Source organism: Nothoprocta perdicaria, unplaced genomic scaffold (genome assembly GCF_003342845.1).
Source record: "Nothoprocta perdicaria isolate Ctin4 unplaced genomic scaffold, notPer1 scaffold_20, whole genome shotgun sequence".
Lineage (NCBI taxonomy): Eukaryota > Metazoa > Chordata > Aves > Tinamiformes > Tinamidae > Nothoprocta > Nothoprocta perdicaria.
Genome location: NW_020455205.1, coordinates 4,852,935 through 4,866,889, shown reverse-complemented (window position 1 = coordinate 4,866,889; position 13,955 = coordinate 4,852,935). Strand labels below are relative to the sequence as shown.

General features: G+C 36.4%; 1 protein-coding gene across 3 annotated transcripts in view; it reads right to left on the bottom strand.

The window, feature by feature from the left end:
- The window catches only part of FNBP1L (formin binding protein 1 like), a 29,329-nt gene that overhangs the window by 7,994 nt on the left and 7,380 nt on the right, over positions 1-13,955 (bottom strand). For 2 of the 3 annotated variants that reach the window (XM_026037851.1, XM_026037850.1), the window contains exons 3-9: positions 10,950-11,003; positions 9,407-9,554; positions 8,964-9,026; positions 8,284-8,388; positions 7,605-7,733; positions 6,657-6,803; positions 5,689-5,892 (exon numbers count right to left, since the gene is read on the bottom strand). In XM_026037851.1, the coding sequence (XP_025893636.1) occupies positions 5,689-5,892; positions 6,657-6,803; positions 7,605-7,733; positions 8,284-8,388; positions 8,964-9,026; positions 9,407-9,554; positions 10,950-11,003 (850 nt within the window). Of the gene's footprint in view, positions 16-3,164; positions 3,324-5,688; positions 5,893-6,656; positions 6,804-7,604; positions 7,734-8,283; positions 8,389-8,963; positions 9,027-9,406; positions 9,555-10,949; positions 11,004-13,955 lie in introns of all 3 variants that reach the window. The other variant, XM_026037852.1, reaches the window with a different exon arrangement.

Below are 13,955 nucleotides of genomic sequence, written 5' to 3'. Positions count from 1 at the left end.
CATCTTCACCGACCACTGCACAGTTCATTTGAAAACAGAAAGAAACGGGAAATTATTCACATGCAACCACTGGTTAAGTAAGAAAATGATTAATGCCTAAGAATGTATCTTTAAATATTAGCTAAAATATCAAAGTTGTAATTTGTAAGAAATACATTTTACTGTAAACACAAGAACAGCAAAATACAAGGATTTGAAATGCAGTTCTGCATTTAGAATTACTGTTTTTAAAATTACACTAAATGATAATGACTTGTACATAAGAAATACCAACACAATTTCATTAGACTACTTTTGAATTTAAGTATTTTGAATAAAATACATAAGATCTTCTATTGTAAGAGAAGAAACAAACACACAGGCAACACTGCACAAAGAGCAGACTTTGATGACAATGAAGGAAAGACTGGTCAGTCAGATGCAAAGACTTAATCACAGCTAACAACCCATGAGCATCACTTCTACAAATAGAGTTTTAAAATGTATTTATCACATTATCTCAAGTATCTCAAAAGAATACAAGTGCAAAAGCCGTTTTTTAATAATTTTTTTTTTTTTTTTTTTAAGAACACCATCTTTTGGTCATAGCTGCTATCCTGAAAATACTTTAGTCTAGATAAAAATAAATAGCTTCAAAAAGTAAAAACTTTCTTCAGAGAAAGCAACAAAGCAGCTGAGGTGACAGGGGTCGTATCTTGGCTTTAACAAGTCAGAGTGTTCTGGAGATGGTGCAGCTTGTCCGTGACTGTGGGCAGGCCCTGCAGCCAGCACCAAGCCAGGGGCACGGGGGCTGCCGTCCCGCAGCGAGGACTCGTGTCCCCCTCGGCAGCCAGGAGCCGCAGCAGCTCTTGGGGCTGCGCAGTGGGGCACGCGCAGAGAGGCAGCAGCGCGAGGGAAGAGCAGCACCTTCACTCGTGCAGCTCGGCAGGAACCTCGGCAAAGCCCAAGGACATAAAATGTCTGTAAACAATTTTTTTTTTTGAAGGGAATCTTCCGAGAAAATGCAGGCAAATCTTACATGTTGTTTCTGACATAAGCAGTTAAGTATCACATGGCTTCAAGCCAAGTGCGAAGTTCTAACACTATCTGGAAATGTTGTAATTTAGAGAAAAACAAAAAGCATCTAGTAGTATTACTAATAAAAAGATGTAATAGCTACATTTAGACTTTTTAAAAATAAGCTATTTTCTTCTTTGCACGCACTGGTAACTGAAGCTACTGTTTGCTGCCTGGTCTGTGAAGCCGAAGGGGGAAGACTGGATGCAGGCAGCGGCCGGTGGGAGTTTCCTTTGGTGATCCTAACTGGGCCGAAATGCTGCACAAGGCAAAACGGGGAGCCAGCAGCGCCGCTCCTCACACCCACTCGGGAGAAACCACAGTGGAAAGCAAAGCAAATGGAAATGACCCCTCAAGAGCTCTGCCTATAGCTACCACTTGGTCAGAGTTTGCAGGGACAAACCACAGGGTGATGTGCTAGCAGCTCGCACTGAAGCAAAATATACTGAAAAGATAAAACTAATCACTAAAACACACAAAATCTACCAGAATTACAATATATAGTGAAATTGAAAAGGCCCTTAGTAGGTGATAATGTAGTACATGTTAAAATGCTCTCAGGGTTATTTAAAAATATTTTTTAAAAGTTCACCCTGAAGATTTACAGAGATTAAGTATTTGATACTGTAGGATATTTGAGTTAAAATTAGATTTGTAGGATACTAATCATCCAAGTTAATATTACAAGAATACCACTCCACATATTATGTTCAACAATATGATCGGCAAATTGTAAAAATACAAAATTAAAGTATATTTTCATTTTCCAGTGGCATTCAGTAGCTATAGCTATGCTTTTACTTCAGTAGGAAACTCCAGAACTAGTAAAGCTTTGATTTATAAGCCAGGAGCTGATACATTTAGAGATCAATAGAAAGGGAGCATAATCAAGACCTGAGTTACTAAGGCCATTATCCAGCTCCTCACCGAATCCTAAAGAACATTATCTTCACCACCAAAGCCCATTCTCATAGAAGTGATTCAGGAGGAGAAAGCAGAATCTGTCTCCCATAAATATTTAAAAGGAGCAGAAAAATCTTCTAAAAACAGTAGTGGTATAAAGGGTGGGACCCAAAGTATCTGGGTGTCTAAAATAACATGTCCTCATGTGTGTAAGCAATAAACTGATTTTAAGCATAACCAATTATAACTCAGAATGACAGTGAGGAAGCCTATAAAACATAAGTTTTACTGCAATACTGTATTCTGATCTCCCCGCTGTTGCTGCACAACCGAGACGGCAGGTCAGTTTTGTTTTCAAATATCAGAAAGCCATGAATTATATATAATCAAATGCACCTAATTATCCCATTAGATGGATCAATAAATACCATAAAAGTGAAATAAACAGGCCAGCCTGTGTTTCACTGATGTAACAAGAAATTTATCACTAGTACCATGTATGTTGCTAGGAAACCACTTAATATTTCATTCCTACTATCTTTTGAACAAATTCTATTTGCAGAATATACCACTATAAATTAGTAATTATATTGCTAAGTCTCACAAAATGGCATTTTGTAAGAATAAGTGATTTTATGTGAGAGAACCTTGAGCAAAGAGGAACAATTTAACTATTAATCATAAAACACAGTAAAATAGTATTTCAGAATCTGCAAACACTTCACACTACAGCATTTGATGTACAAAAGAGAAATGAATTTCTCCCTTCTTAGTTTGTTGTCTCATAAACCAACTACTATTATTTCAATCAAAAGTCAGCAAACATTTGTCAGATTTTGTTGTGAAGACTATATAGCCAATGATGAATTACTGCAGAAATGTGTTACATGACGGGAGGAAAACATTTGTGAATGGGAAAAAAGAAAAAGGTGAAGAAAAAGGTATCATACATATGCTGAGCACCCTCTTTATAACACCTTTCTCTGGGCATAAGTAATTGCAATGTTATAAAGAGAAGCTTTTTTATTTTTTTAACCTATTCAAAGCATCTGTATAATGTGAAATGAAGTATCCTAGAAGTGTCCTTATAGCAGAGTGTTTTAATAGAATAAGCCTTATAATGAGGGTGAAGAGCATCAGAAAAGCCACATCACAAACACACTGCTCATAGCCCATCATGCATTTCAATTTTTTATCAAACTTACCCCTCTTTTGAGGCTTCTGAAAGAAGGAATTCTGGGCTTCCCTGTTTTTATGTCACTCATGCAATAATGCACTGGTTCAATGGAGAATATGGGATACTGGGACCCATTAGGAGTACTGGATGTATATAAACTAGTTGGGGTTAGGGGTGGGGACTGTGGCTAACATGGAAATAGAGAAAGCAGTAAATAAGCCAAATGTTCACAGTGATTTCAAAATGAAAATTCTGTCTTACAAAAACAAAATTTCCATCCAACACAGAAAAAGTTTGTAACATGTTCCACAAACGCTTTTATATTAGATCTGCATTGGTTTTAATAGGTTTCTGTCATGAATTAATTTTGAGAATCCAAGTTGGTGCAGAGAACGGAGTAATATCCAAGACAGCTTTAGACCCCACTTCTGCAAAGTCCTAAAAATACCAAAGCTGCCTGTCTCTTTGCTTAAAGCAGGAAGTTTGGCTTCTTCTAACTTTAGTCACAGTCACCCTGGCAGCCTCTGCACTCCTTGCTTTTCTTCCTACGAGTCTGTCAGCCTTTTTTCAGTGCATCTGGACAGCTAAGCTACAGGAGCACCTATGCAAAGTGACCAAAATAAACAGCAGATTCAATTTCAATAGTCAATGGGGCTGACAGAGTAGCTGCTTGACTTTCCCGAACACCACCACTAGAACCTCCTCCACTTGCTTTAAATTGCTTCCCTCTTTCTTTCCTCTTTCATAGCTCTGCTGAGTTTTCATCTGAATGTTTCTTCTCTACTCGTTTTTCTGCTGCATAAGTCGCTCCCCTTCCAAAATACTTTTCTGTCTTTGACTGTATTAAAACAGGTAAATAGGGTATCTCAACGTCAAGCACAGTCACAGTTTCAGCTAAATCAAGGCCCAAAGCCCACCATCAACACTCCAGTTATAATAAACCAGTGTAAGAATATCCTATTATCAAGTTACTAGGATATTTGAAGTTAAAACCAGATATCGATCATGAAAAGTGTTCTGCTCCCAGTTGATCTGTTTTTCTTCATTTCTCCCAAAGGAGCGAGAAAAAGGACATAAACTTCCATTTCACGGAGGCACTCAAGGTAGACACACATGTACGTATATACATAAATATGTGTAGCTGTAATTCCATATAGGAAACAATAAGCTATCCAAAACCAACATATAATGTGAACAAATCAGGAAGCAAAAAGAGTGCAGGAGTGAACACCCTGCCAGCTTCCTTCAGCAGTTCTCAAACTCAGGATTTTTTTGCAATTACATTAAGGGCCAAAATCCAGTTTGTAAACTAACAGATTTTTACAGCCTCACTCTCCAGAGAAGGAGACCAAAATTCTCACTAAATCTTATTTTCAAAGTGGTAGTGACCTTCTCATTTCAGAACAGGCTGAATCTTATCTATCCTTGTAGGCAAATGCAATAAAATATGCTAAGATTTTGCACTGATAAAGTATAGCTAATAAGTATATTGCATGAAATGTTAATAATCAGTTTTCATGGCTAGCACGCAGCTACAGTCACATAATACACCAAAGAGAGAATAAAGAATCAGATAGATCCTTTCTTTCTGTACAGAAGACCTGCTTGCTTAGAATACTACCAATGGGAAAACAAGTTTTACTGCTTAAAAGGACTACAAATAATTTCCTGTAATAAATTATTTTAATTTCACCAGACAGAAGCCTCATTGAAATTTGTGGACATCATTAAAATGACTGATAGGCTTTAATGCTAAATAAAGGCCTAACATAAAATCTAAACACATATATTATCATTAATAACTTCTATAGCAGAATTTGTATAAATATCTTTTTGCTGACCCATAAAGGCATATGCAGAGAAAGTGACACTTGAAACTAAAATAATTATATATGAAAGAGCAATTTCTCTATTTTTTTCTTGAGTGTAATTTTTAAAAATCTATTTGATAGTTACATTTCATTTATAAGATTTACCCGTATGATGCTTCAATGAGATATGAAAAACCTTAACGTTTTCAGACAAACTTCAAAAGTGCAAAAGATGCAAGTAGATAATAATCTACATAATACTCATATATATAAAGATGACATTTAAAGAATTTCCTTTTATTAATATAAGAGAGATCTGACATTTGCTTGATTCTAAAGCATAATTCCCCAATCCTTTCTGCTTATATTACTATCCAGATTAATACTTTTCCTATGGTAGGTCAGAGTTTTTACAGTAAATTAAAAATGCTATAGAAATGGAAATCTATTTTTATTTGCACTGTTTAAAACTATATAGAATATCAAATAAGTATTAAAAAAATCCAGGACACAAATCAACAGAAGAAAAACTGCAAGACTTCCCCAATTAAAATTTCCATAAAAGTAAAATTTGCTATTCTTGATATTTTCTACACATGCCCAACCCCATTCAAACCTTCCGATCTCATTTTACATCTTCAAAAAGAAAGTAAGGGCAAGAGGAAACTAAATAATTGCCACTTCCACACACACTGAATCTTCACATTTTAATTTTCTGAATAGTAATTTTGTAATTGTTACCTTTGGCTTCTTTCCAAACAGCCACAGCTTTCCTTTCGCCTTGCCCACGGTAGTTTTTGAATCAATTCTCATTCCTTCCTGCTTTGGTGTACTGATGGTTCCATCAGAGATAGTTCTGTAAATATTCTGACTATAATCTTCAAATGGAAAGTCTCCAGGAGGTTCAAAACCAGATTTGAAGCAATCTATCACTATTTGGGAGTCCTAAAGATAGGACATTAAAGAATTTAAAAACAAGCAAAGACATCCAGATATAAAGAGAGAAACAGAGACATAAGTTCTTCTTTTAAGTGCTGAGATGGGAAGATGAGAGAGAACATCAAATGCACACTTTTGAATACATCCATTTATTTTTTTCTCAGCAGTGTTACCAAGAGTGCAAATCAAAGCATATCTTGCTATTCAGAACCACCAAATACCCCTCACAGCTCATCACAGATTTGGAATAGGATATACTTTAAGGGCAAGCTATTACTACATCTTATGATCCTTCAAAATTAGCACTGAAGTTAGTTGAAAATAACACAAACAAAACAGATTTAATAAGATAACAGAAAACAACCCTTATTAGGTGAATGGGAAAAAAGTAGATATGTTCAACAGAGAATAACTGCAGTCAAAGAAAATGGTAAAGAATGATACTTTGTTAACTGGCTACCCTTAAATGTTTCGATGCCATATGCTGTGGAACGTAAGAATCACGTTGGTATTGTGAATTATTCCAGAGAACCAAAGCAAAGGGTTCAAATTCATACAAAGTGAGGAGGCATCACTGAACCTGAGATCACAAGAAAGCAAAGACACGTAAAGGGAACTGACACCAAAATGGAAGTGACCAGGTAGGCTAAGAACTGCAATCACACCACCTTTAAGGCACGTAAAGGTGCCTTAAAGCAACACAAAAAAGGACAGGATAAATCATTTAACTTGTTCACATACCCCCAAAAAAGTAGCTCAACTTTACTTACTCTATGTTCATCAACCGATTTTGCTGCAAGAATCATTCCTTCTAAACATTTTGAGATGATTGGAATAACCTTGCGCTCAGAGTCAGCAAAACCTTTGTAACATTCACTAAGTTTGATAGTCCTTCTTTCATCCATTTCTTGAAGTTGCTGCAAGCATAAAGTAAAGTTTTGATTTCTACTCTTATTAAAGATTTCAGAAAACATGAGTAATATCTCACAGTGATAACAGATTTTAAACCTAGAGAAATAAAGTCAATAAAATAAATCTCTACTTCAAAGACAAGTGTACTGTTTCTCCTGGGAGATGGCTGCTATTCCTCCATTAGCCTGCAAATGTCAGAACCATTGAAGCGCTGCTTGTCAGTTAAAATATTTAAAGAGCCTTTAACAAAGCAAGACATTTTCTTCCTGCGAATTCTGCACCATCAAATAAAGAATTGTTAAAAAAAAAAAAAAAAAAAAAAAAAAAAAAACAACTCCCCCGTGCTTCTGGAAATTATTGCCCATTCTCTACTTTTAATAAAGTCAACACTCACTTATCTTCCATTTCCTCACTGATTCTCAGAGTCAAATTCTACAGTCACAGTATTCTTCCCAGATGCTTGAACATACATTCTGCTACATTTCTGACAACTCCTTCTGCTAGTGCTCCTCAGTTATCTTGCTTTAAACTAGTTTTGCAAGATCTCCTTGTTTTTGAAAGCATTTCTTCCTTAGCAGACGTACAAACCACTTTGAGAAATTTCCTTTTCAGGAGATGTCTTGCAAAGTCTTACTTTGGCTTTTTATATTATTTTCAAGATTTCCATGGACTATGGTAATATCTGACTGCATCAGATTATGCTGATTTCCTAAGAAAATTATCTACTAAAATTCTAAATACAAAAGCCTTAAAATCTATTTCTTCCTCCAAAGAAAATAAGATATCCTTGTTAAATATTGTTTTACCTTATAAATTTGAGGAATAACAATGTAGTAGTGTTTGTGTTGCTCCCCGTTAAAATTCTGTAGTTGTGCAGCATATTCATTTTTGTTTTCATCAGCCATGTGTGTACGCAGGTTTAGCTGCTGCTTAGCCTAGTAGGAAAGTGTTAAAGGTTCAAACATGTCCTGTGCTTTTCGAAGATATATAGCTTTGGTACCACCAACCATGTAAAAACACTAATCACAATAATCACTGAAGCTGAAATGTTTGTTATAATTGAAAAAGAAAGTGAACCTTAATTTATACTGATAGCCTACAGACCTACTGTATTATACACAGAGAAAGCATCATGGTTTTAGGCCCCTAGGCAAGTTTCTTAAATTCATATCCAAAAAAAAGATACAGAAGTGACTGAACTCAGCTAAATGCATCCCACAAGATACAAGACACCAGTAAGCCTGCCTGCTGCAGAAAGATAACCCAGGCAGTATCATCTGGAGAATAAAGAAGAAGGATACTCCCCTTCTGCACTACCTTACATTTTACAGTAACTTTGATTTTGCATATATGCAGCAAATATATACATATAATACACTTTTATACACTCAGAGAATGCTGTCCCAGTACTGATGATGATAAACAGGCAAATAAAATATAGTTATAGTTAAGGGAAAGGAAAGAAAGAAACGGCACCACTCTTACCTTCTCAACATCAGCCTTTGTGGCATTAGTGTCATTGTCCAGTCTTTCATAGCTTTGCTGGGCCTTCTCTGCCTCTCGACATTCTCTTTCAAATTTCTTTTTACTCTACAAGGAACACAGATTTATGGCATCAGCAGCCATTACCCTATTTTCATTTTGTAACTTTGAATTCTAATTATCAAGACTCCCATTTAAATAAAGACCTTAAATTAAGTAAACTTTTAAGCAAGTTCATTTAATTCACTGCATTTAAAAAAAAAAAAAAAAAAAAAAAACACATCACTGTAAATGACAACCGTGTGTGTGAGTGAATCTCTGGCTTTTACCTAACTGTGGAGGAACCACTTTTTAATTTGGTTACAGACTTTTTTTGTTGCTTATCAGTAGGCTGTTTTTTGCTTAGAGAATAATTAATAGTCACTTTTCATTTATGAGAAGATGAAATAAATAAGTTGAAAAATTTGGAGACCTAATTGCATGCCCCTGCAAGAACAGTGTTATTTACTTAAGAAGTGCTTAGTGCAGTGAATTTCATATTTATTTGACTGTATTTTGGATATCAGTAAATCAGACTTGTCCATTCAATAATATATCTAAATACTGTTTAAGTAACTAAAATGACAAGTTCTGTTTACAGATGGAATATTGTTAAATTTGACACAAAAAACTCAAAAACTTACATTATCCATCTGCTTCCAGCACATGTCCAGATACTGCTGGGCTTTTCGTCCTTCCTGAAGATGCTGGAAACATCACAAATAGGATTAATTTACATGTATTTTGGATACTGTCAGCTTTAACAAGCTTCTGCTCTAATCTACACACATTATGCTGTGCTGTAACTCCAGGAAGTTATCAGTACTCCTTTTTGAAAGATAATTACTAATCAGGCGATAACAGTACTACAGATGAAAAATTACACTCGAAAGTAAGTAAGCACTCATAAGCACTACCTACCACGATCTTAATTTTCAGATTTTAATAACTGTAGCAAGCCAACACATAAAAATACAAGTATAAAACCCACTTATTGCCAAGTTCATGAAGCTGGGCAAAAATATCAATTCTTTCATAGATATATCTACTCTGATATCCTCTTACCAAATTAAGAGATAGAAATTACCATTTTTCTCTCAGTTTTTAGATCATGAGAATATCTCATCAATTCTCCATATACTCGGTGCCCCATTTCTTCGGCAACTACTTCTCGTTGTCCTGCATAGTCATTCAACTCATTGAGGATGTTGAAAAAGGCTATACACGAAGTAAACCTGACAGAACACACACACACACACAGAAAGTGAAAAAGGTTTTTTAATAGACTTTCTTTTAAAATTAAATGAGGTGCATATATACAATGATGAAGTCAGACACATTTTACAATAAACCTTATCTCAGTGCTGATTCGAGTACTGAATTACAGCAGAAATGCAAGTTGGGAAAGCCTACATTGAGCCTAGCACATAATATATGTTCAATGTCTCTTGAAATACATTTTATAAGAATATGGATTTTTGTGGATGGAAAAGAAAGAAGAAGAATACTACTACCTGGAGAGCCCTGTGGTATAGTGGTATCTCCTAAGCTGCCAATTGAGAGGCCTGAGCTTGGGATGGGATACATACATCCCTAGGCTCGGAGGCTCAACTTGCTGCAGAGATGATGTGCTTGGTGGTCTTGAGGGTGGAACATGCCAATCATACCACTCCTATGCATCCCGATGGATGATCTACAGAACAAGTTTGCTATCAGCTCTGAAGACAGCTGCCTGTTTGCCTGCCCACCTCTTGGCTGGAAGTAAGGTGCCACTATGGCTGGCACTAAAAAGGGGGAAGAGGAGGGGCAAAGGGTGGAAAAAGTGTGTGTGGAAGGGAAGAAAGGAAAAAAAAACAACATGCACCATATTAAAATATGCATCTTTCTCTCTTTAACTGTGGAATAGAGCCATCTCCATAGGCTCGCCTCTCTGGAATTGAAATGCCATCCTAGAACGAGAAATTCTGTTTCCTAAGGTCCAGGATTTTGAACAGAATAAAAAGAACTAGCAAAAGTCCTAGCATGGACTCCCAGGTACTCTCTACACAGTATATGCTCTGGTTGCAACCTGAAGTCCAGCCCACACACTTCTACTCACAAGCATTTTATTTATGCCTTTGAAAAAAAAAAGTGTTTTTCTAAATAAAAAATGACAATGGACATGGACATCAAAATAAGTACTCTTTGTTGTCTCTAAAAATCAAAATGAGTCAGAAGTTTAAGAGGTATAAGTTCTTCTAGTCAAAAATGTGACAATTTTGCATAGACTTAAGTTCCAGGTCTGCATAGCTACATTCATACTGCAATATATATACTCAAAAAAAAACCCCTAATGCGCTAAATAAAAGCTAGAACCTAAGCACAAATCATTGTTTTCCTATTAAAAAAAATATGGAACATACATGGCATAAAAATACCCAGATTTTGTCTAATGAGGTTTAATCTGCAAGAGCTCAATTAAAGTAAACAGACTGTTTATGCCTAAGAATTACTTCATGCTTTTGTTGTCTTAAAAGTTTTCTAGAACAAACAATTAAAAAAGAAAAACTCCAGAAAACCACAACTAAAAATATACTGCAGTACTGTGGACTTTGCTTTGTATACACAGAACTTGAAATGCACATTTTTACCTGGGCTCCTCATCTTTGGAGGAACGTTTAGGACAGTACTTCTTAACCAGGTTTCTATTAAGGAAGAAGAAAAAACAGGATTTAGAATCTCCTCTGAGAAAACAGACAAACGACAAACAGCATTAACAAACAGTTTTTCTTTAATGACTTCCAGGAGCAAATCTATTCACTCTATAAACTTACAAGGGTCCCTAAGTGAACACTAGGCAGAACTATGGCATTTCAACACTTGTAACACTTAGAACCAACAATGCACTTGTAAATATTCTGCAGTCTCTATTGCACAGTGACTAAAGATAAAATAATCATTTATTTCATTTATTTCAATTCCTCCCCGAGCATGCAAAATAGACCAGCAATCAAGAAAAAAAAGCAAACCTATGATAGCTTTGTGACAGGCATACGTAACACCCATGCTGTATCCATGAGCACAAAACTCCATGCCTGGTTTAAGCTTTGAGAATCCATTCACAGCAGTGCCTTTAGCCACAACACATCCAAATCTTCAATAAGCAGCGTCCGGAACAGAGGAGACCGCATCTCTCCAAGGGACAGTATCACCTTGGGTGTTGCCACCAGTGTCACAAACGGGAGGCTGAGGCTTTCCCAAACTAAGCAGATCTGTGCAAGAGGCCTGGAGAAACCTCCACCACCTTCCAGCACACCACAACCCAAGTTTATTTTTGAGAACTCAGACAGGAACACAGCACAGAAGCAACACTTATGAACCATACGAATAACAAAACCTGCTTCAGTCTGGAGTATGGCTAATACAGTTGTACAGTGCTTACAAAAACAAGTGCAGAACATGTGCAGCTGCCTATACCTTACTACAAACATCACTCTTTATTATGCTGGCAACTGTATAGCTAGGACCCTGTAATGAAAATGAAACAAAGTTGCATAATTTTACAGACAGGACAAGAAAAGAGAAAGAAAGAAAACAATTGATAGTTGTTTGCCATATTCAAACCTTCCTCTGAGCCGACCTTTGCTTGCGGGAGTATTTCTAAGTACACTCCTTTTACTGCAAAGCGTTCTGCCCTTACAATAAACGTTTTCCTGATAATAATAAATTAAGTCGGTTAAAATTTTTGGTATCTCAGAAGACACATGCTGTCAGTCTTGAAAAGAAAAATCCACAATTCTCCTCACATTTCTAGTATGGAGAGGTCATAACTTCAACTGTAGGGGGCTGGAGAGAGGGATTATTCTAGCAATTTTCAAAATCGACTGTTCCTTCCATGAAGTAGAAAAATTGAATTAGAGCTCCACTGGTGTTCCTCTCCCTTCCCTGAGAGAACATACTGTGCTATAAGCAAAGAACAGACTTTTCTCAAATGAAAGAGGGGGAAAAAGGGGGGGAAGGTAACACATATGATTTTTACTCAGTCCTCAACATCTGTGTTCCTTGGAATCAGACATGATGCACCTCAGTTGCAATGTCTTCTTTAAAGCCATAAAAAGAATTTGAAAAGGTCTTCTACTACTCAAATAAATATATCGGTTATTAAAAAAAAACTCCTAATCCCACAAAAATTCACTTATTTTTCAAGCATTACAACCACTTAATAAAAAACTCACTAATACATTTTATACTGTGTGCCCACATCCTCCTGTGTGACCAGATGGATGGGTACCCAAATGATGGGCATCCATCATCCAAACTATCAAGGTAATATTTTAAGTGTCAATTAGCATCCTCAGCAGAAAATTAGGCATGCCAATTTCTTGCTTTATAAAGCTGAAATTAAAGAGAATGCTGGCAATTAGGAATCTTTCCACACACCTCTAAATAATGATGCCTGCCTTTTTTTTTTTTCTTTTTTTTTTTTTNGGGGGATGACAGTATTTGTCTCCAGCTTGCCAAAGAGCATTGCTCATTGCTCCAAGTGCATTCCTGAGAGATGCATCCCGATTATGCAAAGAATGTTTTGGGGTTTTGGGGTTACTGCTCCTCTAACAGTAATCTTTTAATTGGCCTCAGGACTTAAGTCTTCCAACTGTCTCTCCAACAATAACTGAGACAAATATCCTTTATTTCCTCAAATAATTACTAATAGAGCTGAAAACACATGCTGAATACATGAGAAAAGCATGTAACTGTATTAGAAAAATCAGTCTGCAGTTACGGTGCTACCGATGCAGGAGAAGGAGGAGGATGAGAATATTGTATGAGATAAAATCTTAAATGCAATTTTTTAAATGGCATTTCCTCTGGCTGCATGGAATTTGCAACAAAGTGCGACCCATCTTATCGCTGGCAACAGGGCTGCTAGTCATGCTTCATCTAAAACAACATCATACAATTTCTCAAACCCATGTAGCTGGGAGTTAGCGATTATCCCTAAGTGATGACGTAAGTGATGAGACTGTGTTCAGTCATGGAGCACACACCAAAACACGAGCAGGGAGTCACTGCCAAAGCCGCAAGTTGGACCCTTTGTCTCTCTATATTCACAGACTAAAACAAAACAAAACAAACAAACAAAAAAAAGCTTTAAATCAAAGCAAGAATTTTTCTTCAGTATCACCAGAAGACTCTGCATGTTTTAAACTTTTACCTGGTAGAGATTAAAAGGTATCTTGATTGGAAACCGCATAAACCCAGCTCAAAAAAGAACAGCCTTCTCAGCCAAGTGATATCCCCATATTTGATTTTGCATTACATTTCTGCACAGCTCCTCAGAGCTTATGAACAAGTGGGAAGCTCCTAAAATTCACCTGATTATTATTCTGAAGGTGAACAGCATAACAAGTGCACAATGCTGTCACTAAGCAACCACGCAAGAGCCTTTCAAGAGGAGACCTTTGGAGATCTACAAATGAGAAAAGCCACTTAATATAAAATATACAGTTTGGAGTGACAGGGAAGCTGGGTCACAAGCATAGATCATTTACTAGCCTGCTGATTTCTGCTCTAGTTTTACTCTTTAATATGACTATTTACAATCACAAGAAGAGCAAAGAATATTAAACAAGCCTTCTTCCTAATAAAATTCAAGC